The 26,038-nt window shown below is 48.4% G+C and overlaps 1 protein-coding gene and 1 non-coding gene across 6 annotated transcripts in view; both read right to left on the bottom strand.

Moving 5' to 3' along the window:
* UBE3C (ubiquitin protein ligase E3C) overlaps window positions 1-26,038 on the bottom strand; it is a 109,808-nt gene that overhangs the window by 47,058 nt on the left and 36,712 nt on the right. For all 5 annotated transcript variants that reach the window (XM_055421646.2, XM_055421650.2, XM_055421647.2 and 2 more), the window contains 8 exons: window positions 24,786-24,943; window positions 21,705-21,858; window positions 21,065-21,285; window positions 20,425-20,582; window positions 16,229-16,416; window positions 8,034-8,120; window positions 3,673-3,830; window positions 3,310-3,536 (listed from right to left, as the gene is read on the bottom strand). In XM_055421646.2, coding sequence (XP_055277621.2) covers window positions 3,310-3,536; window positions 3,673-3,830; window positions 8,034-8,120; window positions 16,229-16,416; window positions 20,425-20,582; window positions 21,065-21,285; window positions 21,705-21,858; window positions 24,786-24,943 — 1,351 coding nt within the window. The remainder of the gene's footprint in view (window positions 1-3,309; window positions 3,537-3,672; window positions 3,831-8,033; window positions 8,121-16,228; window positions 16,417-20,424; window positions 20,583-21,064; window positions 21,286-21,704; window positions 21,859-24,785; window positions 24,944-26,038) is intronic.
* LOC129552878 (U6 spliceosomal RNA) lies at window positions 19,651-19,754 on the bottom strand. Its single transcript, XR_008685359.1, has one exon. It is a non-coding gene; the product is annotated as a U6 spliceosomal RNA (small nuclear RNA).

Here is a 26,038-nt window from a genome sequence, read left to right as displayed (position 1 = left end):
ATCTTAGGTAGTTACCTTAAAACTTTAAAGCAAAGCATAGGACAAGGCACATAATTTACGGGTACCTAACTGTGGTAAACGTGTGATGCTGATTTCCTAATGAAGACTATGTAACAACAAAACGCGAGAAACGCCAGTGAAGCGCCAGCTCTGAGACGACTCTCCGCAGGCAGTCCTAAGCTCCGAGGGCTTCAGCAGCTGCGTGTCTGCCCCGCGTGCTCTCAGCTCTGCTGCCGAGTCTCTCTCCTCACGTAGTGATGCTCAAACAACAGGGACTGTCCGATTTCACCTATGGTTCCCCAGCACAGCACAGAGCCAGGGTTCCTGGGATAAACACTGTGGGCATTTAAAATAATTGACAGTAATGACACCCCAGCCTATAAGAGTCATTAAGGATCTGATATGGATTCCTGCTGTCAACAGCTAATCTAGTTTTATAGAGCCTTTAGTTATTAGTATTCTCCAACATGTTTAAAACACTACAAAATTACTTCTAAAGGTATCCACTTTATTGAGGAGGTAAACCAAAGCCAAAAAAAACTTTCAAAGACAGAGAAAGACAGGGCAGGCAGCTCAGCCACTTTAGAGGAAGCCTGGATCTGCCTCACTGGTCAACACTGACGGTTCACGGCAGCACAGTCCAATCACAGCTAGGGCACTGCTGTGGGTTTCTGTTTTTACTTTTAAGAGTCTCTCTGACACTGAAAAATCCACATCAACCACCAGGGAGGAGAAAGCCCCTGCTCCCCGAGTCCCTCTGCGCACAGATGAGTGCAGCGAGCAAGCAGGTTCCCGCACACCTTCCCCCCTTGGGGTAACTCCAGCACAGCCTGGCAGCTGCTCACAAAGGCACATCAAACAGGAGTTCCTGTCGCCTCCCAGGGTTAACGCAGTTACAGCTGTAAATGACACTCGGAGAGGAGCTGATAAATTTGATAAATGTACAAACTGTTTTAGCAGTGTCCGTGCGGGGCTCAGAACTGACCTCAGTTCCTACAGTGACAAAGAAGGATGACTCCATCTACTTAGAAGTCTGTTCTGTGACCAGCCCCCAGAGCCCCTCTCGGAAACCGGTCTGGGAGGACCATCAGGAGCTAAAAAATGAAAATGGCTGGTGGCTGGAGGAGCCAGGTCTCCTCACGCGCAGCTCTGTCAAAATCAGCAGAATGCAGGCAATTACTGCAAAATGCTACTGTTTTCTTTGGTGGATTCTATTCCTTGAATTCTTTATCTCAAATGTGACACTGACACGTACACAAACGCTAAACTTTCATCTTCAGGCCTCCCGGGGGCGGAGGAGAGGAGCAGCACAGTCCCCATGCTGGCTCGGCCAGCCCCGGACCGTGTGTCCCCGTCTGTAAACGGCGACACCTGCAGCGCCTTCCTCTCAGAACGGCCGCTCGCGTGAACTGGTCCCTGTGAGGTCCTCAGAACACTGTCTGAGACAGCAGCCACTGAAAGTTAAATTCTACTTCATATTAAAGACAATTTTTTTACAAGAAAACTGTATCAGCGGAATCTGTTCAAAGACCAGGCCTTGATTTTTTTCCTTTGTTTGGGGGGTGGGGGTGGGCTGAGCTCAACAGCAGGCAGAACAGCAACAACAAAACCTTTACAAAGAAGAGGAATCTTATTCAGAAACCTGTCTTCACACCCATCCGATCTAAATTCAGAGCTTTATAACTCAATGTGAAACCGGAAGACAACCCTGTTTCAGAAAAGGTGAATGCTCACACTAACTTTAAAAACAAACAAAAACCCTGCAATCCTTAATAAATTAGTAGGGAATCATTTTGAGGCCTAAGAACAAATTCACTACAAAATTTTCACTTAATGCTTACGCAAAACAAAGCAGGACTGGGGAAAAACATCTTAATACAGCATAATTAAATTCGGAAGGTTCTGTGTGCTAAAGATAAGGCCTGTATATGAAAATTACAAAACTGTGAATAGGTGCTATAAAATAATGAAATTATCTGATACTGTACACAAAACCTGATAGCATGTATAGCGGCAAGTTTTACTCACAAAGATCCCAGAGTTTAATTAGATCCTTAAAAGAAAAACATATGCTACCATTAACAGCCACATCCAGGAAAAGCTTACACAAGAATTACAAGTTTTAAATGGGTGACATAGCTTATTTTTAACTTAGAAAAGATGCAAAAGTGTTAGTCTTTAAGCAAGGACATGTTATGTGACCTTAAGAGTTTCCTTAGGAATATAGAGACAGGTGATTAAAATGGACTCTGCAAATGTATACTGCACCAACCTGCACACATTACAAACTCAGTGGCGCACAGTGCTGTATGCAGTGCGGCCAGAGCTTCATCAGGTACTCTCACTGCTACTAATGCTCGTGCTAAGAAGGGAAATGTGCTGTAAAACCAGGCAGAACGGGCCGCACAGAGCCCATCGTGGGCTCGCAGCATGAATAAGCAGTCCTTAATTAGCCCATCAGGTTAAGTGCACGCATTAATGGGCCTTTCCTAAAGTCTAGCTTGACATCTTCCTCCAAACATGGCCAAGAAGAAAGTTCCATTAGCAATATTAATACAAGCTTAGTTGATCATTTTCATTCAATTAACTTCTTTCAATTAAATAGATAGCTTGACAAAAGCAGTGATAAAAGACCTGAAGGGACAGCTGATGACTCCAACTGAACATTAGTGTGCGAGAGGTCGCTGGTACTAAACGGACTGTAAATCTAGCATTCAATTTGGAAAATGCATTTCTTCTGCTCTCACTCCTTTAATGAGCGATTTTAGCTGACGAGATGTGTTTGCTGCAGAAATTTCATGGGAAGTCAAGCACCCTTTTCCTTTTCTTTTTTTCTACCCCAGTAGCTGTATTCTCTCAGGGGTGGTGGTTTCTTGCCAACATTTTAGCCACAGTAACTCATGACTTCTCTTTCTGCACGGTTAAAAATGAGGGTATTTAAAAATAATTTATATTCAACTTGCATTAAGTTAATGATCTTATTCCACCTTTGTTAATCAATTTCTTAAGATTAAATAAATAAAACACGTAAGAGATCTTTTAGTGAAAAATTAAAAAAATTTTAATTATACATCACCTTGTCATTGAAAGTACTTGGGGCAAGTTATAAAAGATATATTTAACAATGTAAGAACAAGGCTTTAAAAGGAGGCAAATATAAAATGAAAGTCTTTTCTTACAAGTTTTGCAAATTAACAATCAAGCCAGAAACAAACCTGTATCTCTAGTCTTCTAAAATGAGTCATCAAAAAAAAAAAAACCTGTATGTCATTTGACCTCAGTAAACAAAAATATTCATAGACTCATTACCTTAAATAACTGAATCCATCGTTTCTGCTCCATCTGTATACACTGCTGCATCTCAGAACTGGTAGTCACCCCAATACTTTGGAAGGCGGTGATATACTCTCCTCGAACTTCTGGCTTTGTCTCGGGATATGCCAGCTTGATGATGCCCAGGCACGCGTCACGAAGGCATCGAGACAGCACTACCAGTTCCTCTAAAGTAAAAGGCATCATCGACGACTGTCTTTGACCTGCAATGAAAAACACCACCCAATTTTCTATCGCACTTGGGCCCCCCCATTTCTTACTCAAAGACTTGAAAGGCTTAAAACTTCTCTACTCATCTATGAAAACGCACACGGCACGAGGTCAGCTCAGAATTCTCACCTTCTATGGGGTCTCCGAAGAATTCGTTATCATGTATGGAAATCAGTGAGTGACTGAACAAGGAGCTAAACAGGTAAAAGAGCGGGATGATTCTACTAGAATCTTCAAAGGACATAGGTGAGCCCCTTGATATCACCTGAAGCAATGGTACCACAGACCTTCAATTGGGAGAAAGGAGAGAAAAACCCAATGGCTGAGTTTGGGAACAAATTAAGACATGACATCAGACAAATATAATCAAGGAAAATAACATTCACATTAGCAATTCAAAGACCTAGAGGGAAGGCAAAGTCACTCTAACAACACAGGTTAATAATAACGTAAATTAAAGAATGGGCCACCAGGCTACCAGTGTCTATTAACGTTCCTGCTGCGATTCTCCACAGGATAAAGCTAGTTGTGTGAGAGTGATTTGAGGCCCCAAGGGGACCTGACAGTCAGTCAGGGTCTGCAGCAGCACTGCTCAGGACACACACTCTGCTTCTGATGCTGAACCCCGTCCCCGTGGCCCTCTACAAAGGCAGACGGTTCTGGTCTCGGGAAAGGTTTGTCCAGGCACTTAGGCTGAGGAACACTGGAGGCAGTTCACTACTGAACCCAGAGATGCAGTTGCAGACCATCACCACTTCAGTCTTGGGCCGTGCCTCCACTCAAAAGACCCGCAGCTGTGCTCCCTGGTAGGAGACCCGTGGGCCCAGGGCAGCTCTAGGTGGGCTGGCCCCCTTCCCTTCCAAGAGCTGGGGCCCTCATCCTACACCCCCACCCAACACTAGCTAATACAGCCTCCCCGGTCTCCAGCGCACACCCATCCAGCCCCGGGCCGGCAGCCTGAGGGCCAGTCGGCTCTCACCCGCCCCATCCCTCCTCCCCTCCATCCTCAGTCCCACGGGCTCTCCAGGGGCTGGCCCGCCGCCTGCGCTGCCACCTTCCCCAGGGTGGCAGGGCTGGCGCTGAGGCCGCCGGAGGTGCTGCTCTCGCTGTGAGTGCGGAGAAGCTACCTGGGCGCCAGGTCTCCAGCAGCCCCGCTCAGGGGCCAGCAGGCCAGCTCCAGAGCTCACACAGGGGCCCGGCTGGGTGGAAACACAGCCCAGACACACAGCGGGACACAGCACAGAGCAGCCCGCCCAGGGAAGCCATCTGCCCACAACAGAAGTGCAGCGAGAGCACACACACAGAGGGACAAGCTCGACCGTCCCATCACCTCCCTCAGCACCCACAGGGGACAAGAGGAAAAGGCTGTGCGCCCAGAGCAAGGCCAAGCCCAGTCCTGCGCCATCTGCACAGGGGAAGAAAAAAGGTGGAACGCCGTTAGTTCTGCTGGGTGAGTAAGGCTAACGGTTTGTATCTTCTGCTCCCTCGCCACGAACTGCAGGAGCACAGAAACCGCCAATGCTGACAGACAATACCGACGGGAGCACGGGCAGGCCGGGCTGCCCAGCGCCACACGGGAGAGCATCCCCTGAATCTGAACGCGTGCTCCTGCTGACAACACCTGCACTTGAAATCATGCTCATCGCCAGCCACGCATGTGTGCGCCAGGGTGCACCAAACTCTTAAAATGCTTCCCGAAAACAAGATGGGGGCAAGTATTCAACGGCAGTCCACTTGTTCCCTTTAACTCCCATGAGGTCGGTTCATTTGAACAACAGAAAGGCGACTGGCAAGAAGGGTCAGCTATGTGCGTGTGGTCTTAACCAGCCAGGATGGACATGAATATTGTCTCCAGACTCTCTGCTGACCATTCTTTCTGCCATTAACACCGACTCAAATATTTCTCTGAAAACAGGTCCATCTCAAAGACTTGCTGCTGTTCAGTCGCTCAGTCGTGTCCAACTCTTTTCAACCCCATGGACTGCAGCACGCCAGGCTTCCCTGTCCTTCATTATCTCCTGGAGTTTGGCAAACTCATGTCCATTGAGTTGGGGATGCCATCCAACCATCTTATCCTCTGTTGTCCCCTTCTGCTCCTGCCCTCAAATGTTCCCAGCAGCAGGGTCTATTAGATTTAGTCAGCTCTTCGCATCAGGTGGCTAAAGAATTGTAGCTTCAGCTTTAGCATCAGTTCTTCCAATGAATATTCAGGGTTGACTTCTAAGATTAACTGGTTTGATCTCCTTGTGCAAATAAAAAGTCTGTAATTTACTACAATGAAAGGAAAAGACACTGACCTGTGACTGGGAGAGCTGGATGGACCAGCAGCATCAACGAGGCGTCAGACAAGCCCTCCCTCTGCACACACCCCCAGAACTAGGGCCTCCACAGGGGAAACTCTGTGGCAACTGCCCTCGCCCCCAGAACTGACGGAGCCTCTCGTCCTCTCCAGGAGCGTTCAGAGAATGCGCTCCTGTCTTGAAAAGCTTTAAGAGGACTACTGCAGTACTGCTCTCCGTTGCAGTCCATGTGAAAAGACACAGGAGGTGTAGGCAAACACAGTCCCCGCTGAGCTAAAGACAAGGATGCAGCAGGCCAGCCTTGCCGCACAGGCCCGCGACAGACCAGGTCCTGCACCCCAATCGCTGAGGAGCTGGCGTGTCCCGAGACCAAGGGAGGTGGGGACTGGGGGTCCATGCCTGGACACGCTCCCGATCAGCCTCGTGCTTGCCACAGCTCAGGAGTCCCAGCTGTGTGAGCCCTGCTGCCAAACTACTTTCAAAATACCCTTCATGCTGTTTTCAGGGGGATCAGGCACTTCACCTGCATTTATTCTGATAATAAACATGATGAGACAGACACTAGGAAGGTGTTAAAATACACTGCAAGTTTCTTGTGGGACTTCAATAAATCATTCAAGTAACAAGAAACACATTCTGAAATGGCCTTTCTAAGAAGTAATGAGTTTTTAAAAATGGGGGTAACTTCACTGACTTATAACGCTAATAACTTAATACAATCAACACCGCCCTGACGGCAACACTTGCACACACCGTGGCCCCCATGGGAGACCAACGCCAGGAACAAACAGGCCGTTGGCAGGCAGGGCTGGGATGGGACGTCTATTGCTGAGTGAAGGCACCTGCAGGGCGATAATAACCTCCTTCCCCAGGGACCCCCAGGCTCTCTGCCTAAACAAACCTGTCGCTCACCAACGCCAAGGTGGGCACAGCCACCAGAAGCTGAAATACACACACACAACCAGAAACCTCTCGCTTTAATTTGAAAATGAAAGGATACAGAAGATACGTTCCGGACCGGAAACCGCTTCTCCCATGTCTCCACTGCTGCTGCTGCTGCTGCGAGGTACAGGGCCTCGCCGCTCTGATTCCGTCAGCAGCAGCGCGGTCACTCACAAAGACGCACTAAAATTGCACGAAAGCACCTCAGCCTGCGCTGTGTGCGCCTGCCGGCCCCTCTCGGAGGCTTCCTGGCACAGAGCCGGCGGGGCCACCCACAGGCGCTCTTCCGCCCTCCACCCCAACGAGCTCCAACCCAGGGAGCACGGTGCGGGTGGTGGCCACAGAGCAAGGAGGACAGCGGGTGGCACAGAGCGCAGCTCCGGGTGCCCCAGGCTCCAGCGCGGCTTCCTGTCTCGGCTCCCCCCTCCAGAGGCTGCCCTGTGGCGGGGGGAGGCAGGGGGAGGCGGGCTGGCAGCTGCAGGCGGGGCCTCCGGCAGTGACCACCAGAGGCAAGTGCGTGCGGGAAGCCGAGGCTCCAAACCGAGCTCACACTTCCGCTCACACTACCGCACAGAGGACAGAGCCCTCACAGAGAAATTCAGCACGGCAACGGCCTCCGTCTGCTTACCGTGAAGGGTTTCTGAGCACCGAATGAATTCTTGACATATTACACACATTCAATAAATATGTACTTTAAAGATTCTATCCTGCAAGTTACACAAGGCTTCATATAAAAAATCAAATTATTTCAACAAAGAGGTTTAGAAACCAATTTTTACAATATTTTGTATGTTTTAATGGTGGTAGATTTGCTTCAAGTCTGTTTCTTCACTATGAAAAGCACAGAAAAGACATATGGGGCAAAGAAAGGTCACGTTTCCTGTTTCCAAAGAATGACTAGGATTCTGTGTGTGTGGCCACACTGTGCGGCATCAGGATCTTAGTTCCCTGACCAGGGATCCCACCTGCGCCACCTACAGTGGAAGCTCAGAGTCTTGACCACCAGACCTCAGGGAAGCCCTGACTATGATTTTTAAATCAAATTTACCCTCAGATAAAGCCATACACTTAATAATACACACAGATTAGGCATTAATTTTTTGTCTTGTGAAACTGAGACACCTAGATTTTTTTCCCAGTGAAATGAGCTTGGTGCAAGTGGTTTAAAAATACCCCCTACAGTGCTTTTTATTTGGTGGCCACTCGTCACACCCTTCAGCTCAATGCGTCGGTCTGTGTAGCACCTACCCTGTGATCATCCGCGTGGTCACAGAAGATATGAGAAACCAGAGATGTCTCAGAAACCTGGCGTTGAAGGCTAAACTGTAGAGAAGCCTAGAAAGGAAAGGGGAGATAAGTAAGAGCGAGCAAGTCGTCATTCAATGTATTTCTTCAAAAGGAGAAAAGTGACAGACGGAAGACAATGCACCACTGAGAAAATACCTGAACTGACACCCGCCGCGACGGGCTGCCAGGGAAGCACAGCTGAGGAGCCCTGAGCAGCCCGACCGCGGGGCCCGTCCTCACAGCTACAGCACTGAGCTGTGCCTACGAGACCGACCCCAGAGAGCGCCGGGCGTGCCTGTCAAACACACCCTGACCCCAGAGCGGGCCGGGCACGCCCGTCAAGCGAACACCCATGTGTCCTGCCCCTCAGGACGTACCACAGCACAGCAATGTGTTATAGCGCTGCCCATCACTAATATTACTAAGACACAGTAACACCTACCAACTGACTGCAATGCCCTACCTTTAACACACACACACAAAAATGTGTAAGCGTGTTTTTTAATGCTAACATGTCAAAATTAAATTTAAATCTAAAAATATATTTTAAAGGCTTTAAAAACCCCTCCTGTATAAAATCAGAAGACTAAGGAGCTTTGTGGGTACCTAAGTTTAATTTTAAATTAGTTTTACTTACTATACTGCATTTTTGTAATAGGACTTAATTTCTAGTCACATTTTTAGATGGGCAGGACTCAGAAATTAAATTTCAAACTTAAGAGACTGATCACACTAAGAAAAGGCTTCGGACAGTAGGGAAACATGGTTTTAAGAAAGGGATGTGATTCGCCTTTAGAACCATCTCAGAAGAACCATGAAGTCGAAGAGCAAAGACAAAGCTGGCTCAGTAAGCAGAGCTAAAGAGGACACAGCCTTCATGGTGAAGTCAGAGAACGCACGAGAAGTGAGCCTGGAAGCAAGACGTAAGGACAAGAAGAGCGTAGAGCAGAATTCTGTCCTCTGAAAACCTGTGCGCCATCTAGTCTCACACACTGTGAGGTGACGCTGACTCTAACACGGAGTCACTGCATTCTCAGCGTGGAGGAGGCCTCTGAGATGGTGCTGCACCCAAGCTGTCAAGCGAGCTCGTGACGGGGCGAGCAGCACCCCAAAGGCTCCTGAGGAGATAGCAGAGGCTGCCCTATCTCCTCAACAGTGAGGCCACCAGCCCTGGGGTCTCCTCAGGCCAGCCATTGACATAACGGGATGATCTCAATCAAAGCACCATGTAATACGCACCCGCAGTTCTCTACTGAGCTAGTTACCAGTTGCTGTAAATATTGTTCTGAGTATAATAAAAAGCATTCTAACAGACCAAACTTTGCCAAAAGTGTATTACTTTAAATGCCCGTAGTGGAAGAGAACTGAACAGGGTTTAGATTAATAAATCACTCTTCAAGTCTCAAGCTGGTTATTTTCCTGCATCCAACCAAAAACATCAGATATATTCCTCAGCACTAGCATTTTCTAAGTATACAAGAGGGGCTATAGAGCACCGGTTTTTAAAAATCCAATCCTGTCTCAGCGTGGTGCATTCTGAGATGTCCAAATGACATTAAAAGCATAATCACTGAGCTTCCAGTGGATAAGAATCCACCCGCCAACCCAGGGGACGTGGGTTCAACCCCTGGTCCGGGAAGATCCCACAACAAAGCCCGAGGGCCACAAGTGCTGAGCCTGCAGGCCTGGAGCCCGTGCTCTGGCACGAGAGAAGCCGCCACAGTGAGAAGCGGGGCGCACAATGAGGACGCACAGAGGAAGCCCTCGCAGCAGCAGAGGCCCAGCGCCGCCAGAAACAAGCACACCTAAAAAGACAGTCACCGAAAAACTGCTGAAAGCATGAGGACTATGTGAAACGCACCCTGAGTCGTGAGTCTCAGGCAGAGAGATCATCAGCCCAGCCACTCTTCAAGTGTCACGTGGCCCAGAGCAACGTTTTCATCAGAGTGAGGGGACCCTACCACACCCAGGCTAAGGTCTCTTCCAGCTCAAAAGTACGAAGAGTCTGCAAAAGTGAGCTGCACCTGTCCTGAGTACACACTTACAAATGCTGCCGGCACCACACTAATTCATTTGGTTGAGAAATCAGAAAATAAGAATGACTGGGATAATGAGAAACGGTAAGAAGACAACAGATCAACTAAACAGACCATGGAAAACAATAAAACAAAGCTATGAAAACCACGAACTTTCAACATAAAACAACTCAAGAAGGCTCTGCTTGCCTTGTCTTTAATCAAGAAACTGAGGTCTCTGTGAAAGAATAACTCCACTGAAACAAAAACTCCAGTATAACTCCACTGATACAATGTCCTAACTTGGTGTTAATATAAATCCTGACACTTAGCTCTTCAGAGACCGGAGGAATGACTGCTCTAAGGAGGCACATTCTCTATTCTCTTTTCTCAACAGCAGCAACATGAGACAAGGTCTGCTGCAGCATTTCACCCATCTTCCCCGAAGTAATCAGAGTTAGTATCTTGGAGTAAATCACCCGGACACACTGGAGAGAAGTAAACAAAAGTGGGTTCTCCCAGCACACCCTCCTCTAACACAGCCTTTCACCCAAGGTTGTAACTAACATCTTTCCACATGAACACACACATGCATTTCAAAAGTTATACTTCAAGTCAACATTCTGAAACAGTTTCTAAATTAATCACTCAATAGGCAATAAAAACACAAATTATTAAACCTTTTCTATAAGTTAATGTTATTTGGGACTTGACTGCTCAAAGGCGAGGGTCTGCTTTACATACACTGCCCGTTAAGCTTTATTTAGGTGAGACAACCGGAGAAGGCACTGGCGACCCACTCCAGTGCTCCTGCCTGGAGACTCCCAGGGACGGGGTAGCCCAGTGGGCTGCCGTCCATGGGGTCACACAGAGTCGGACACGACTGAGCAGCTTCATTTTCACCTTTCACTTTCATGCATTAGAGAAGGAAATGGCAACCCACTCCAGTGCTCCTGCCTGCAGACTCCCAGGGACGGGGGAGCCTGGTGGGCTGCCATCCATGGGGTCACAGAATCGGACACGACTGACGCGACTTAGCAGCAGCAGCAGCACCCGAGACAATGCGATGAGTTAATTAGTAAAGGACAACATTTCCAACCCGGGTCATAAATTCATAGCGGTCTGTCTGCAAGGACGATTTAAGTTACTGAAAAGCACACAGAGGAAGACTCCTGCTCACACACAGGCAGTAAAGGTCACAACAGCAAGGCGTCCTCAAAGGCCTGCGCTGTGTGTACAGGCGTCACGGGAAGGAGAGACATGACAGGTCGGCCACCTGAGGACCAGTCACTCCTGCAGCCACAGGCGCAAACGTCACCTTTGTGTCTCCTGCTCAAAGGATCACTTTTTTGGCAAAGTCAATACGGAAATACATATATGAATTTCATCTGTGAGATAATGCAAGATAAAAAATAAACTCCAATTTCCTTAATGATACTAAAAGTTTTAAGATGAATTTCAGTTTGAGGCAACCTGCTAAAACATCTTTCCTTCACAGACAAACTGGGAACTAAGGACAGAAGATCAGCTTTGACATACACCTGTGCTCCGTTATGTCCCAGAACCAAAACCACAACAGTTTAGGCAGACAGCTCCCTTTCCCTGACAACGAGTCTCCTTTCCAGCTTCCGTTCAAGATGAACAGACTGAAGACGTGTACCTTCCCTCGTACTGCACCACTGCTGCCTTACATAACTTCTTGGATAATCCCTTCCCTTGCTTTTCTTACAAGAAAACGTAAAAAAAATAACAAAAACAAAAAAACAACTTTTAAACAGGCTTTGTGTATGCTTTTCCAAGTTTACTTGTATTTCCTAGAAGTGTCAGTCAAAAATGTTTAGAAAATTATAAGATGTTTCAAAACTGACTATAAATTATATTCCTAAATTTGACTAAAGCAGGCAATGGCAAGCCACTCCAGTACTCTTGCCTAGAAAATCCCATGGATGGAGGAGCCTGGCAGGCTGCAGTCCGTGGGGTCGCTAAGGGTCGGACACAACTGAGCGACTTCACTTTCACTTTTCACTTTCACACATTGGAGAAGGAAATGGCAACCCACTCCAGTGTTCTTGCCTGGAGAATCCCAGGGACGGGGGAGCCTGGTGGGCTTCCATCTATGGGGTTACACAGAGTCGGACACGACTGAAGTGACTTAGCAGCAGGAGCAGGCCTAGTTTACTAATTTGGTATCTCCAACAACAACTGCTGCCAATTCATTTATAATCTAAATATAAGTTCAAGATAGACAATAAAATCATTGTGTACTAAAATGTTAAAAAGCTCACAAATTTCATGTGATCTTTGTAACAATACAAATTATAACAATAATCAAACAGCTCCTTAAATGCATCCTTTATATTGAAAATATCATCGATAATACAAGTAAAAATGAACTCATAGCCCCCCGCCCAGATTGTTTTCTCTGTAGGTACATTCTTGGTATTGGTTGTAAAATCCTATAAAAATTTGTTTACGAAAACATGAACAGTGTAGACCACTTCTGGAACATACATGAAACACAAATCTGTATTCCTCTCCTCTGAAGTCATTTGCATAATCATTCTATCTCAAATTATTAAAACTATGACTCAAAATCGAGAGCTAAGGAGTCTCCACAACCACACGAGTAGCGTCAGAGAAGACACGAAGAGACCGGCCGCCTGACCAGTGATGCAAGACACGCTGAGGCTGGCTCCTTCCCATTTCTGGTAGAAGAACTAAGCACAGGATGTAATAAAACGAATTCTAACGGCTTATGATTGATTTATGAACAAGAAAACTAGAGGACAATGGTCACAGCAAACTTTCTGATCCTTAAAGTGTCAGTCGCTCAGTCGTGTCCGACTCTTCACGGCCTATCTCACCAGACTCCTCCGTCCATGGGATTCTCCAGGCCAGAATACTGGAGTGAGTTGCCGTTTCCTTCTCCAGGGGATCTTCCCGACCCAGGGATCGAACCCAGGTCTCCCAAACTGCAGGCAGATTCTTTACCATCTGAGTTACCAGGGAGGCCATGATCCTTAAAACATTATCTTTAAAATGCCATTTCAAAGTCTTTGGATGTTAATGAGACAAAACAGTCCCCAAGAATACGCTGTTCTGCCCAGCTTAAGTATAAACCCAAACTCCTTAAAATCAGCTCTCTGAAAGGGAGACCCTACGGTAAAATCAAAGTGCCGCTGGGAGCTGCAGTCACAGGCGAAATCTCAGGTCAGAAACCAGGAGGGTTTCTCAGCGGTGACGGCCTCTGCAGGCTCTGGTGGCCACGGCAGCTGGGGGACAGGGAGGCGGTGGCCGGTCTGTGGACGGATACCAGCGCAGGCCACGGGGGGAGGCACGAGGAAAGCAACACCGGGAAGGAGCGCAGCCAGGCCGGGGCAGGGACAGCCTCCGCAGTGAGAGATGGAGCTGGAGAGGCAAGCAACGCTGGCCTAGCAAAGGAAACACCGCACCACAGTCAGCAAGGAAGGGACGTTTTCCCAAACAAAAGGGTTCACCGGGAGATGTTTAAGCAAGACAGCGAAATACTGAGGGTTGTGTTCTGACGATTCCGTCTGGTAACACGTGACAGGGAGCTGGCCGCACTCACACACCACGGGGACCGAACGCACACAGGCAATCACGGAGTCAGGCGGGAACCGCAGCCCAGGGGCCTGGGCAGCACTGCCCGCTCGGCTGTCTGTGCTGGGGGCTGCCCGCGCCACACGACCAGAGAGCGCCTGCACCGCAGCTGCTGTGCTTGGGGAAGCGGAGCGGCCATGCTTCACTGGAGGCTGCCCTCGGAACGCTTGGGGAAGAGCCTGAGCTCCACCTCAGGCACCATGCAAGGAGAGGACGGTCCCAGCGAAGGGGCTGAAGTCTGGGGCTCGGGGAAGTGCGGGAAGCCGCCGGCACGGACGAGACCGCGAGAACCCACCACGCGGGAAGGAAGGAAGGGGCTGAACACGACGGGAGGGCGGAGGTTAAGACACTGAGACAGAGGCCACAAAGGACCCGCGGAAGGCGGTGAGCAGGAGGAGCCGGGAGGAGGCGGACTCAGGCGCGCCCTGCGTCTCTCAGGCAACATGCGGCCCAGCCCCCACGACAGGGACGCGGCCGAGGGACAGACCGGGCTCAGGGCCTGCCACCGCGCGGGGTGCCAGGGAGATGGGTGGCAGCGAGTGGGCCCGGGTGCACCCTGGACACCCCCAGCAGCACGAACCCACCAGTAAAACACCAGCCCCCTGCCCGCGAAGCCAGAGGAGAGTCGACCAGGGGCAAAGCTGAGCGCCTGCCAGCCGTGGTCCTCAGTGGCTGCAAAGTATCCACCTGCAAGGCTCAGTTCTCAAGACACTGGGAGACAGCCGGCCTTCTCCCGCCCCGTGAATGCCTGCTGCTGCTGCTGCTAAGTCACTTCAGTTGTGTCCGACTCTTAGCGACGCCATGGACTGCAGCCTACCAGGTCCTCCATCCATGGGATTTTCCAGGCAAGAGTACTGGAGTGGGTTGCCACTGCCTTCTCCGGGTGAATTCCTACTCACATTCAAAGTTAGTGAATATGTTTTCCAAAAGAACAATTTTTAAATTCAAAAATTTATTCAGATTTTCAAGTTCAATGGTAAGATCTTCAGACTTTCATAAAAGGAGATTGAGATTCATTAACTACCTAATCTTTAAAAATTAAAATAATTCACATAGTTCAAAACCCTGTTAAAAAGTATAGAGTTCGAAGTCCACTCTCTCTGCCTCCCTCGACCTGCACCCCGCTGGGCCCTCACAAAACCGGACATGTGATTAATCACGTATATGAATTTCTTGTGAATGCTTCCAGGTTTCTTTATGCAAATACACATTCTACCTTTTCCCACCTTTAAGACACAAAACATTATTACTCATTGTTCTGAAACTTCTTTTTTTCACTTAAAAACGTATCTTAGAAACCTTCCCATATCAATGTAGAAAGGGCCTCCAAATTCCTTCAGAGTTCCTGACGATCAACGTTAAACAGAAGCTAAAGCCACAAATCCCAGCCCTGGAGATGAGAGGGACTATTACGAGCCTGGGAGGGGTTGAGAGTGAGTTATCAGCCTAGACGCTGCTAATCATCTTTTAAACACATTCATAAAAAGCAGAAAGCAGTTAACATCTACAGCAGCGAAAATAAGCCTATTTGCTCTTTTACGAGCTATGAAAAACACTCTAAATACTCAGAACCTAATATATTTAAACCATAAATAGAATTCCTAGAGTACTTTCTTAGAGGAAACAGGTGCTGTACTCATAAAATCCAGGCTACGTATAAAGCTCCTCTCCCATTAAACACCTTTTGGAAGCGGTTCCCTAGTAAACCTCAGGCCAGGGCAGTGATACATCAAGTCCAGTCATTACTGCCCAGAGCAATGGACTTTGAGCTCCAATAAAACCAGCGGCCTGCTTGGGCTGCAGGTCCTCAGATCTCACATCCTGCTCTGATGCAATTAGCCCACAGTGAGCTAATCAACTCATCCAGCACCACGACGCCTCACTTCCTCAGACAGTAATAAACACCAGCGAGCCAAGATAGCACCTAATTAGCTGGCTGCATGACTGTTTACAAGGCAGCTGCGGCCGAGTGTTCCCTGCACACAGTTCATGTCAAAGAATGCTTTCCCAGCCAAAGAAACAGCTCTTCTCATGTTATGGGACAGCTCTTCACAAGCAGGGGGGCTCTGCCGGGCTACTGGGGACACACGCCCCTACACGCGCGCAACGGGAGGACCTCAGCTCCCGGTGGACCCGCCACGTCCGCGCCCACTCTCAGGTACTGCCCTAAGCACGCGTCTGCTGAAGTCCAGGAAACTGCTCAGCTATCACTCAAAGCACAGGTAAAGGGGAGCTGAAAGTTATCATCACATCCACCGGCCACATTTAAACTTCCAGGTTTTGTCCCTCAAACATTCACTTCACTGCTTTGAAAAACAAAAGGATTCCTCAGGTACCAAAGGACACCGTCATGGGCAATCTGACAGAACGAGCCATGACACAGCCTGCAGAGAAAAGCCCCCGCTGGCTCCCTCACACGGGCACCGGGCAGGCCTGAGCCCCCCCACCAGGGAAGGAAGCCCGAGGCCGTGCTGTCAGCTCAGGCTGGGGTGCCCGCGCGGCAGGGGGCACAGCACTCGCCTGGCCCGGGGCACCATGACGCGGTGCTGCACCATGAGTGTGTGGCAGATGGCCGCCATCAGCGTGAAGGCCTCCTCACTGGCCGAGTCCCTCCACACCAGGCTCAGCAGGGTGTTGGTCTGCTGCTTCGTGTCCAGCTTCTTCAGACACTCCTCGGCGATGTATAGCACGGACAGCCGCCCGTCCTCCTGAAAGGCAGAGGGACCGCTCGGTCAGCCACGTCCTGTCAGAGCTCAGCTCGACTCTGCAGAGAGGCATTATCTAAAAGTTGTCCACATCATGACAAACGACGTCAGCATCCCTGCTAAGTCATGCACCGAAGGGCCCCCACGACCCTGAAGACCGAAGGCACCGCCTGTGCCTGCGGACCAGGGCCACGGGCACGCAGCTGCTGGGGGACTGACGGAGCTTTTGTCCTCACACTGAGAGCAAGGCTCACTCCGTAATGTTCAGACTGCGCTAGACTAAGCACACCTGTGTGAAAACGATTATCATCTGGCAAAATCTCCATTTTATTTACTTGAGATATCACAGTTTAAGCAAATATTTAAAAACTTTAAAAGAAATCAAAATACATACATAAACCTGTTATTTTGAATCTTAACTTATCTAGAATATCTGATACACTGACTGAAATCTGAGCTAAGACTCTGACGTTTACCTATCTGGTACATTAATGAAAGACATACTTTTCTCATACGTGCACGCACGTATATACATATTGAGTAAATAAAACATGACTATGTATGCAGTTTCGGGCACTGCTGACTGCGCTGTTTGGAAACCTGGATGAATCTAACTTGCGTGAGCTGTAACAATCGACCAAATAAAACACTGCTTGAGAGCTGTGGCTCATACGTATGTATGCATACATAGGTATGCAGTCTCAGGCGCTGCTGACTGTACTGTTTGGAGACCTGGATGAATCTAACTTGCGTGAGCTGTGACAATCGACCAAATAAAACACTGCTTGAGAGCTGTGGCTCATACGTATGTATGCATACATACATAGTATGTATACTAGGTATGCAGTCTCGGGCGCTGCTGACTGTACTGTTTGGAGACCTGGATGAATCTAACTTGCGTGAGCTGTAACAATCGACCAAATAAAACACGGCTTGAGAGCTGTGGCTCATACGTATGTATGCATACATACATAGTATGTATACTAGGTATGCAGTCTCGGGCGCTGCTGACTGCGCTGTTTGGAAACCTGGATGAATCTAACTTGCGTGAGCTGTGACAATCAACCAAACAAAACACGGCTTGAGAGCTGTGGCTCATACGCACGTATCTTCACCTTGTTGTTGCTGTTCAGTCCCTCAATTACGTCTGACTCTTCGCAACCCCGTGGACTGCAGCAGGTCAGGCTTCCCTGTCTCTCGCTGTCTCCCACAGCCCGCTCAAACTCCTGTCCGTTCAGTCGGTGATGCCATCCAACCGTCTCATCCTGTCGTCCCCTTCTCCTTTGGCCTTTGAGCTTTCCCAGCATCAGAGTCTTTTCCAATGAGTCGGCTCTTCCAAAGTATTGGAGCTTCAGCTTCAGCATCAGTCCTTTCAATGGATATTCAGGACTGATCTCCTTTAGGAATAACCGGTTTGATCTCCTTGCAGTCCAAGGGACTCTCAAGAGTCTTCTCCAGCACCACAGTTCAAAAGCATCAGTTCTTTAGCACTCAGCCTTCTTTATGGTCTAACTCTCACATCTGTATATGACCACTTGAAAACCCAGTAGCTCTGACTAGCAGACCCTTGTAAGCAAACTGGTGTCTCTGCTCTTCAATATGCTGTCTATGTCTGTCACAGCTTTTCTTCCAAGGAGCAACCGTCTTAATTTCGTGGCTGCAGTCACCGTCTGCAGTGATGTCGGAGTCCGAGAAAATAAATTCTGTCAGTGTTTCCCCATCTGTTTGCCGTGAGGTGATGGGATCGGGTGCCATGACCTTCATTTTCTGAATGTTGAGTTTTAAGCTGGCTTTCTCACGCTCCTCTTTCGCCACGAGGCACAGGCTACGCTGCGCAGTGGCACACAGTGGAGACGGTGCGGGGGTGGCTCCAGCTTGCCACAACAAAGCAAACACTGAGATAAAGTGAGTCGTATGAACGTCCTGGTTCACCAGTGCAGTGAAAACTGTGTTCATTCTCTATTGTAGCCTATTAAGTGCATAATGTGATGGCAGTGTCTAATAAAACAATGCACCTCCCTTAATTTAAAAATGTTTTACTGCTAAAAATGCTCACCATCATTGACAACACAGAACTGCCAAAAACCGTTAACGTATAAAAAACAGAGTAGCTGAAAAGTGTAATAAAATGAGATATGCCTACACAGATGATATTCAAATGTCACAGAGTCTCTAGAAGGTAAGTATGAACAAACTGTCTTCTGAAAACAGAAGTTTTATCTACTTTTCATTTATCAGATCCTACTTCGACCATACAATTCACACTTTTTTGCATCCGAGTTGTGATAAAATGTGGCAAGAGTTCCAGCACCCACCAAAACCCTCTGCTTTGCCCTTTGTAATGAGCCCTGCCTTGGCCACACTAGCTGTCCCCCATCCTCCTGCTGGGCTGGCGTCCTCTCTGCTAAGGGAGCCTCTGAGCCCTTCCACTCCACGCCCGGATCCCACTACCCGCAGTGAATTCTCAAGTGTATTTTCCTGGGACTAGACTTGGCACCAACCAAAGAAACATGTTCTAAACAAAAAAACAAACAAAAAACAAAAACCTTAGACCTAGTACAGCCACACCGCAAGGCATTGCAATCGTGTAATTAAGAGAAAAAGACATCAGTGGCAGATGATACCACTTAGGTAAGACAAACAGTGTGTGTGTGACACAAAGCGTTTTATTCCTTGAAAACACACAGGAAACACTGCTAGGTCAGAACAGGGAGAAGGGGAACCTGGAGATAAGATGTGACAATGTGCATAAAATGAATTTTAAAGTAAACCATAATGTTTATCATGTACAAAATCTGTGAAAATAGACAAAAGACGTTCTTCAGCGTTCAAGAGACAGTTAAGAGGAAACTTGACCTTGCTTTTCTTTTAGGGGTTGGGGAGGAGGAGGAGGAAAGGACCTGACTGGGGCTTCTCTGTGGAGTGATGAAGACGTTCTAGACTCAGTGGCAACAGATGCCTAGTTATGTTCACACACTGAAAAGTCACTGAACAGTGTATCACTTTAAATGGGCTCATTCTGGGGCTTTCCTGGTGGTCCAATGGTTAGGACTCTGTACTTCCACTGCAGAAGGCACAGATTCAATTCCTGGGCGGGGAACTAAGATCCCACAAGATCCACAGGCCATGAGGCAGAAAAAAAAAAACCAAACAGATAGATTAGAATTTATTTAAAAAAATAAAAAGAGTGAATTTTATGGCAAAATGTATGTCAATCAAGCTGTTATTTTTTTTTTTTTAAATATGGAACGCTTCACGAATTTGCGTGTCATCCTTGCGCAGGGGCCATGCTAATCTCTGTATCGTTCCAATTTTAGTATATGTGCTGCCGAAGCGAGCACAAGCTGTTATTTTTTTAAAAAATAAAAATAAAAAGAGCAGAATAGTGCCTGGCAAACACACTAAGTGTTCCTCCTGTGACAGGAGCTTAAGCTTCTAACCCAACAGCTTCACTTGACAAGTGGCGTCCTGTTAAACTGATATACAGAGCAGCCCTACTTTGCACTGAAAGACCAAGCATAAAACTGCATGTCTCTATGTTGGAAAAGACCCTGATTCTGGGAAAGACTGAAGGCAAAGGGAGAAGGGGGTGACAGAGGATGAAGTGGTTAGATAGCATCGCCGCCTCAATGGAGGTGAATCTGAGCAAACTCCGGGAGATGGTGAAAGACAGGGAAGCCTGGCCTGCTGCAGTCCATGGGGTCGCAGAGTCGGACAAGACTGAGCGACTGAACAACTAAACTGACACACACTGTGATCCTACTTTACACTGAAAAACCAAACGCACGTCTGCGTGTGCCCACACATCTGTGTGTGGGTGTAAGGAAGAGGCATGGAGAGCAGAGGGTGGTGCAGGCGAGCCCCCCCCCCCCCGTGCCTGAATGCTCTGCGCCAGTGCCTGGCGCGCTCCTTGTCTCACTGGAGCAGGACGCACGCACAGCTGAGGGGACTGCTGACGCCAGAGGACCGTGCCGAACGCGGGGCAGGCCAGACACACGGCCGGGAGCTCACCGGAGCGCTCGTCTGCCTGTCGGCCTCCTCCCCCTCCTCTTCGTCGGAGTCGCTGGCCGAGTCCTGGCAGCTGGCGCTGGCGGGCGGGCCGGGTAACTGGGAGAGGAAGGCCTGGAGCACGCGCAGGTACGCCAGCAGCCCCGCCTCGGAGAGTGCACCTTGGTGAGACAGTCAGCCACAGCCGTTAGTCGGGGCGGGGGTGAGGTGAGAAACTGGAAGACGCAGGGGATCGCTCGTGCTGAACTCCGAGGACACACGTCCATCACATTTCTAATATTTCATACGCAGATGTGTCCACTCAAATATATTAGCGTAATATACCAAAACGCTGCAACAGGCAACCCAGCAGTTCAGCATAAATGGGGAAAACAGTCCTGCACTCACAGAAATCAGCCCATTCAACTCTAAGATTCTTTTTAATCTGTATGGCCCTGTTAAATCAGACTTTTTATCCTGCCTGGACACTATGCCCGGGGATACTGGCCAGGCCATGGCCTTAAGCAAACACACTCTTCCGAGGAGCTCCTCCCCAGAGGCCGTGCTGACAAGGGGACACCCGGCTGTGCACCCGCCCCGCCCCGCTCCTATCCACTCATGCCGCCTCTGCGTGAGCTCAACAGGACAACCCTGCATTTCATACCCAAATAATTGTCACCAACAGTTAAAACGAAGTAAAAGAGCCATGGCGCTCCCCCACTGGTGGTGGAGCGTCTGCCCTCGAGGGACAGCAGTGCAGTCAGGAAGGGCTCGTAGGGGAAGACAGTCCGTGAGTCCGCCAGGGCAGGGATGACGAAGTGGAAGATCTGCTCCGTGAAGGGCACCGCCAGGACCTCCTTTGTGAAGGCTGTAAAAACCTGTTGCCTAATGAAGAAAAATGGAAGCTCGTAATAAAATCAAAACATGCTGTTCACAAAATCACTGATTAAAATCATTGTTCACAAAATAAGCTTTTCATCAATGTTAGGTTTCCCAGATTAACTAGAGCACCCTGAACTTAATGCTGTATCATTCCTAGTTAAAAAAAAACAAAAAAAACTTTGCTATGTTTGTCTATCTTCTGATAGCTACCAGAAAGCAAGAAAATAACCAGGACATCAGAATTATAAATTTATGGTGGGTGCAGGCCAGATAGAAAAAGTACATTTTTCTTTAAACTGAGTCACACTAATAAAGCAAAACTGACTTTCAAGTCTATATTAAAGATAGCATCCTGTGTCAAAGTTATTGTTAGATACAGATCTTGGGAAATTACAAAATCAATAAATTGATTTCATTCTCACCTTGCACCTTCTGGACAGGAGTTGTAAGTAAAGTGCAATGGTTTTAAAACATTCTCTAGCAAAATTTTTGCTATAGGAACTCGAGATAAATCAGAATATTCAATACTTGATGGAAGCTTGCTGTTGATTAACAAATAGAGAGATCTATAATACCCTAAAAGAAAAGAGAAACATATTTATACGTTGCATCAATTTGTATTAACATATCAGTACCCCCTATCCCCCTCCTTTTTTTTTTACAACAAGAGGAAAAAACTTGGCAATTTTTAACGGTTCTTTATAATCTTCACAGGTCCAAATTCAAGTTAGTTTCATGTTTTTATCAAGTAAACCTTTTGGTTCCCAACTAGTTTGAAGTGATGTGTGAAGTCCACAAATCCACTGCTCAGCACCAACAACAATCAACTACATCCAATCACCTATACAACCTCTCATCTGGGACTAGCCCAAGATACAATTACTTCAGCACATCATCAAAGAACTTTATTTTCTTAAATTAATAGCAATTTATTAATACCACAAATACCTATCAGTTATCAAGTGTCCAACTGTCTTATAAAGTTTTTTAAACTAGTTTGCCTGTATCAGGAGCCAAGTAAAAAGCCTACAGTGGGACTCTCAAAAGCTGTCTCCTAGGCATCCTTCAAGTAACCACGCCGCTGTGTGGCCATAGAGACCATCACGCTGACCCAGGACTGCAGGCCCTGAGCAGACTCCGTCTACCGCGCTGTGCTCCTGGCTATCACCCCGTGCCCGGGCTCTGGCCAGCGGGCTCGCTTGACTGCCTTCTGACCAGACTAGATGTCCGGGTCCCGCCTGCTCATCTCCCAGCCATTCCTTCCAGGACCCGTTTGGCCGCTGACCTGCTCCATGACTGTCCCAACCCTAACCTTGCAGACACTGCTTAATTAGCAATACTCGACAGGTCAGGGAAAGCTCTTCTGCTATAAAGCTGAAAATACAGGGCCCTCCCTGGTGGTCCAGCGGTTAAAGACCCACCTGCCAATGCAGGAGACACAGGTTTGATCCCTGGCCCGCACAGACCCCACATGCCAGGGGGCAACTAAGCCCATGAGCCACAACTATCAAGCCTGTGCTCTGGAACCCAGGAGCCGTAGCCAAAGAAGCCACCGCAATGAGAGGCCCAAGGACCCCAGTAACTAGAGAGAAGCCCTCATTTTCTGCAACCAGAGAAAGCCGCTCAGCAGTGAAAACCTACCACGGTAAAAATATACTTAAAATTGTTTTTTAAAACACCTGAAAAAAAATTCATCATAAAAATTTTAAACATATCAAGGAGAATTCTGAAGTATCACATTATTATACCAACATGACGTCTGTGTGTGCTGAGCAGACTGACAGCATGGACAGCACATTAAGGAACAGTTCAGCTGCAGCTCTTAACAGCTTCCGGTTAAGTGAACTTGGTGTACGATGACACAAACTTATGAATAAACAAGATGCTAAAGTGTTATAGACCAGTAACGTCAAGAAGCAATTTATCAAAAAGGTGAAACAGAGCTATGCCACAGAAGATGCTGGAAGCAGCACTTTCTGGGTAAGATTCCGAAGTGCTGCCTAGTTCAAGACACATTCAAAAATAATGCATATTCCTTAGTTATCTTCTTCACACTTATAGAAAGCAAAAGTAAAAACTTTTTATGAAATGCTTAGCCCTAATATCAATATATACAATAATACACCAAGATAGCAGACTTTAAAATTTGTTCTTTAAAGATCAAATTCTGTAATTTTCAACTTACTTTTAATTAACTCAGAAATTTCCCTAATTTTTCAACAAACTAAGCAGGATTTCTTTTTTTTTTTTTTCAACCAGCCAATCAGTAAGGCTGGATGTGTAAGAATTTAATTTCTACAATTTTCATCTTGAGGATTAAATTAGCTAGATTTAACCTAGAGTAGTCCATCAAGTGGAGAAGGCAATGGCAAGCCACTCCAGTACTCTTGCCTAGAAAATCCCATGGATGGTTGAGCCTGGTAGGCTGCAGTCCGTGGGGTCGCTAAGGGTCGGACACGACTGAGCGACTTCACTTTCACCTTTCACTTTCACACACTGGAGAAGGAAATGGCAACCCACTCCAGTGTTCTTGCCTGGAGAATCCCAGAGACGGGGGAGCCTGGTGGGCTTCCATCTATGGGGTCACACAGAGTCGGACACGACTGAAGTGACTTAGCAGCAGCAGCAGTCCATCAAGAAAACAAAAGCAAAATTATGTTTTTATCAGTAACTGTTGCTCCCTGGCTTGTCTTTTGATAGCTCCTTTTACGACCATTAACACACCCATTTTAACGTTAACGCTCCTGGAGTCCAGGAGCCCTGCAGTGGAGACACCCCACCTGTGAGAACAAAGTCAGAGGTCTGCTGCTGCTGCTGACCGCGTGGTGTGGCCATGGGACCTCAGCTCCCCAGCGAGGGGCTGAACCAGGGTCCCTGGCACTGAGAACGCGTCCTAACCACGAGGCCACCAGGGACTCCCTGGAATAAACTCTTGAGAAAATTTATTTTATGGTACTCAACTGTCAGAGAAATCTTAAGAACCGTGTGCACGTACTCGTCTTTCTGCCAGCGTCACTAACGCGTCCTCAGAGGACTTTCAGATCGAGGTTATTACACCTGACAGTGGAGTCACTTGAAGACGGGCGTCACCGACTTAATAAGAAACTTCAAACTGAGCATCTTCCTCTCCTCTCCTGAACCACTTGATTCCTGGGACAGGCTCTTTTCAGGTGGGTTGGCATGTCACTGTGCTGGAGGCTGACTGCGCCCAGCACCCGGGCCGCCGAGTTTAGCCATGGCAGCCCAACCCAGCCCGGCCCAGCACGGCGGGCTCAGGTATCTGCACCTTGGATGACCTAGTTTCCTTCACTTTCAAGCAACAGGGAAAAGTTAGAGATTAGATGCACTTCCAAATTCTGAGGAGAGGAGAGGAGAGATGCTAGAATCTGTAACCCACAAAGGTCCCATCCCAGCCACAGACTCGCGGTTCCCGCCCTGAAAAGTGCCCTGGCCACTGCCGACTGCTCACAACAGCACCACCCTCAGTCCTGACACCAACTCACCATTCTGAATCATGTAGAGCAAAATTTGTTCAATGACGGACACCACGTAGCTAGCATCTTGTAAAACAGGCAAGTAAGTGTCCTCAGAGGAGAACACCTCCAGCATCCTCATGGGAAGTGCAACATTCAGACTGTCATCGTTACAGCTCTGCAGCAACCTGTAAAAGTGGAAAAGGTGTCCCAGAGGCAGCAGACAGCAAGTGTCACCAAGAGTCCCCAACGCTCTCCTCACTCGAGCACGAGAAGTGCTCAGGCCCTTCTGCCCTAGGCCTACAACATCCCTGAAAACAGACGGGCCTTAGGAAGCAGCCAAGCACCGTGTAATTCGCACTGTGAGTCCTCATTACAAGCCACACAGAATGCTGAAGCTGAAGCTCCAATACTTTGGCCCCCTGATGCAAAGAGCTGATTCACTGGAAACGACTCTGATGCTGGGGAAGACTGAGGAGAGGGGGACAAGCAAGGATGAGGTGGCTGGATGGCGTCACCGACGTGATGGACATGGTTGCTGAGCAAGCTCTGAAAGCCGGTGAAGGACAGGGAAGCCTGGTGCTGCAGTGCATGGGGCTGCCAAACGTGCCAAACGACTGAGCAGCTGAGCGCCGACAGCAAATCCTGACGCCACACTGACACAGACGCTGAGCGCGCCTCCACTCTGCCTCCCGGCCCTCGAGAAAGTGCTCCCTCCACTCTTGCCCGGCCTGCGTCACCACAGACGTGTCCGCGCTCCCTGCTGTCCCTCAGCAGGATTCATGGAACGAGCACATCAATGTCCAGAGCCTCCTCAGCGACTTCCTGAGACTCAGCCGGCACACGGTAGCAAAGAGGTCCCTTACTGCCAGGACCACTCCACAGCGTGCAAACACCACGTTGCGGTTATCCAGTCGCATGCGGATGGGGCCTGGGTGGTCTCCAGCCTTCTCTTGTTATAAACAAAGCTGCCTGGACATTCACAGCAGCCGTGTGGACCTGCCTCGCTGCTCCTGGGTGAGCTCCTGGGCGAGGAACCACAGGTCACGTGGCAGCGGGACACCACAAGGAACCATCACGTGAGAGGCAGGGCTGAGAGTCCCAACTGTTCTGGCCCCAGCACACACGGTCCTGACACTTTAAAGGTGCAGCTGTTCCAGCAGCCGGACCAGCGTGCTTTCCTGTGGGCTGACACGGGGTTTCCGTGAGCACCTTTTCAGGTGCTCCCTGGTCATCTGCAAGTCTCCTTTGCTGTGGGCTGTTTCTTGAGAAAATGAGTAACC

This window comes from Moschus berezovskii, chromosome 3, assembly GCF_049115385.1.
Source record: "Moschus berezovskii isolate FMDL1 chromosome 3, NW_MosBer_1.0, whole genome shotgun sequence".
Lineage (NCBI taxonomy): Eukaryota > Metazoa > Chordata > Mammalia > Artiodactyla > Moschidae > Moschus > Moschus berezovskii.
Note: the sequence above shows the minus strand (reverse complement) of the source record. Positions and strands in the feature narration are given on the sequence as shown.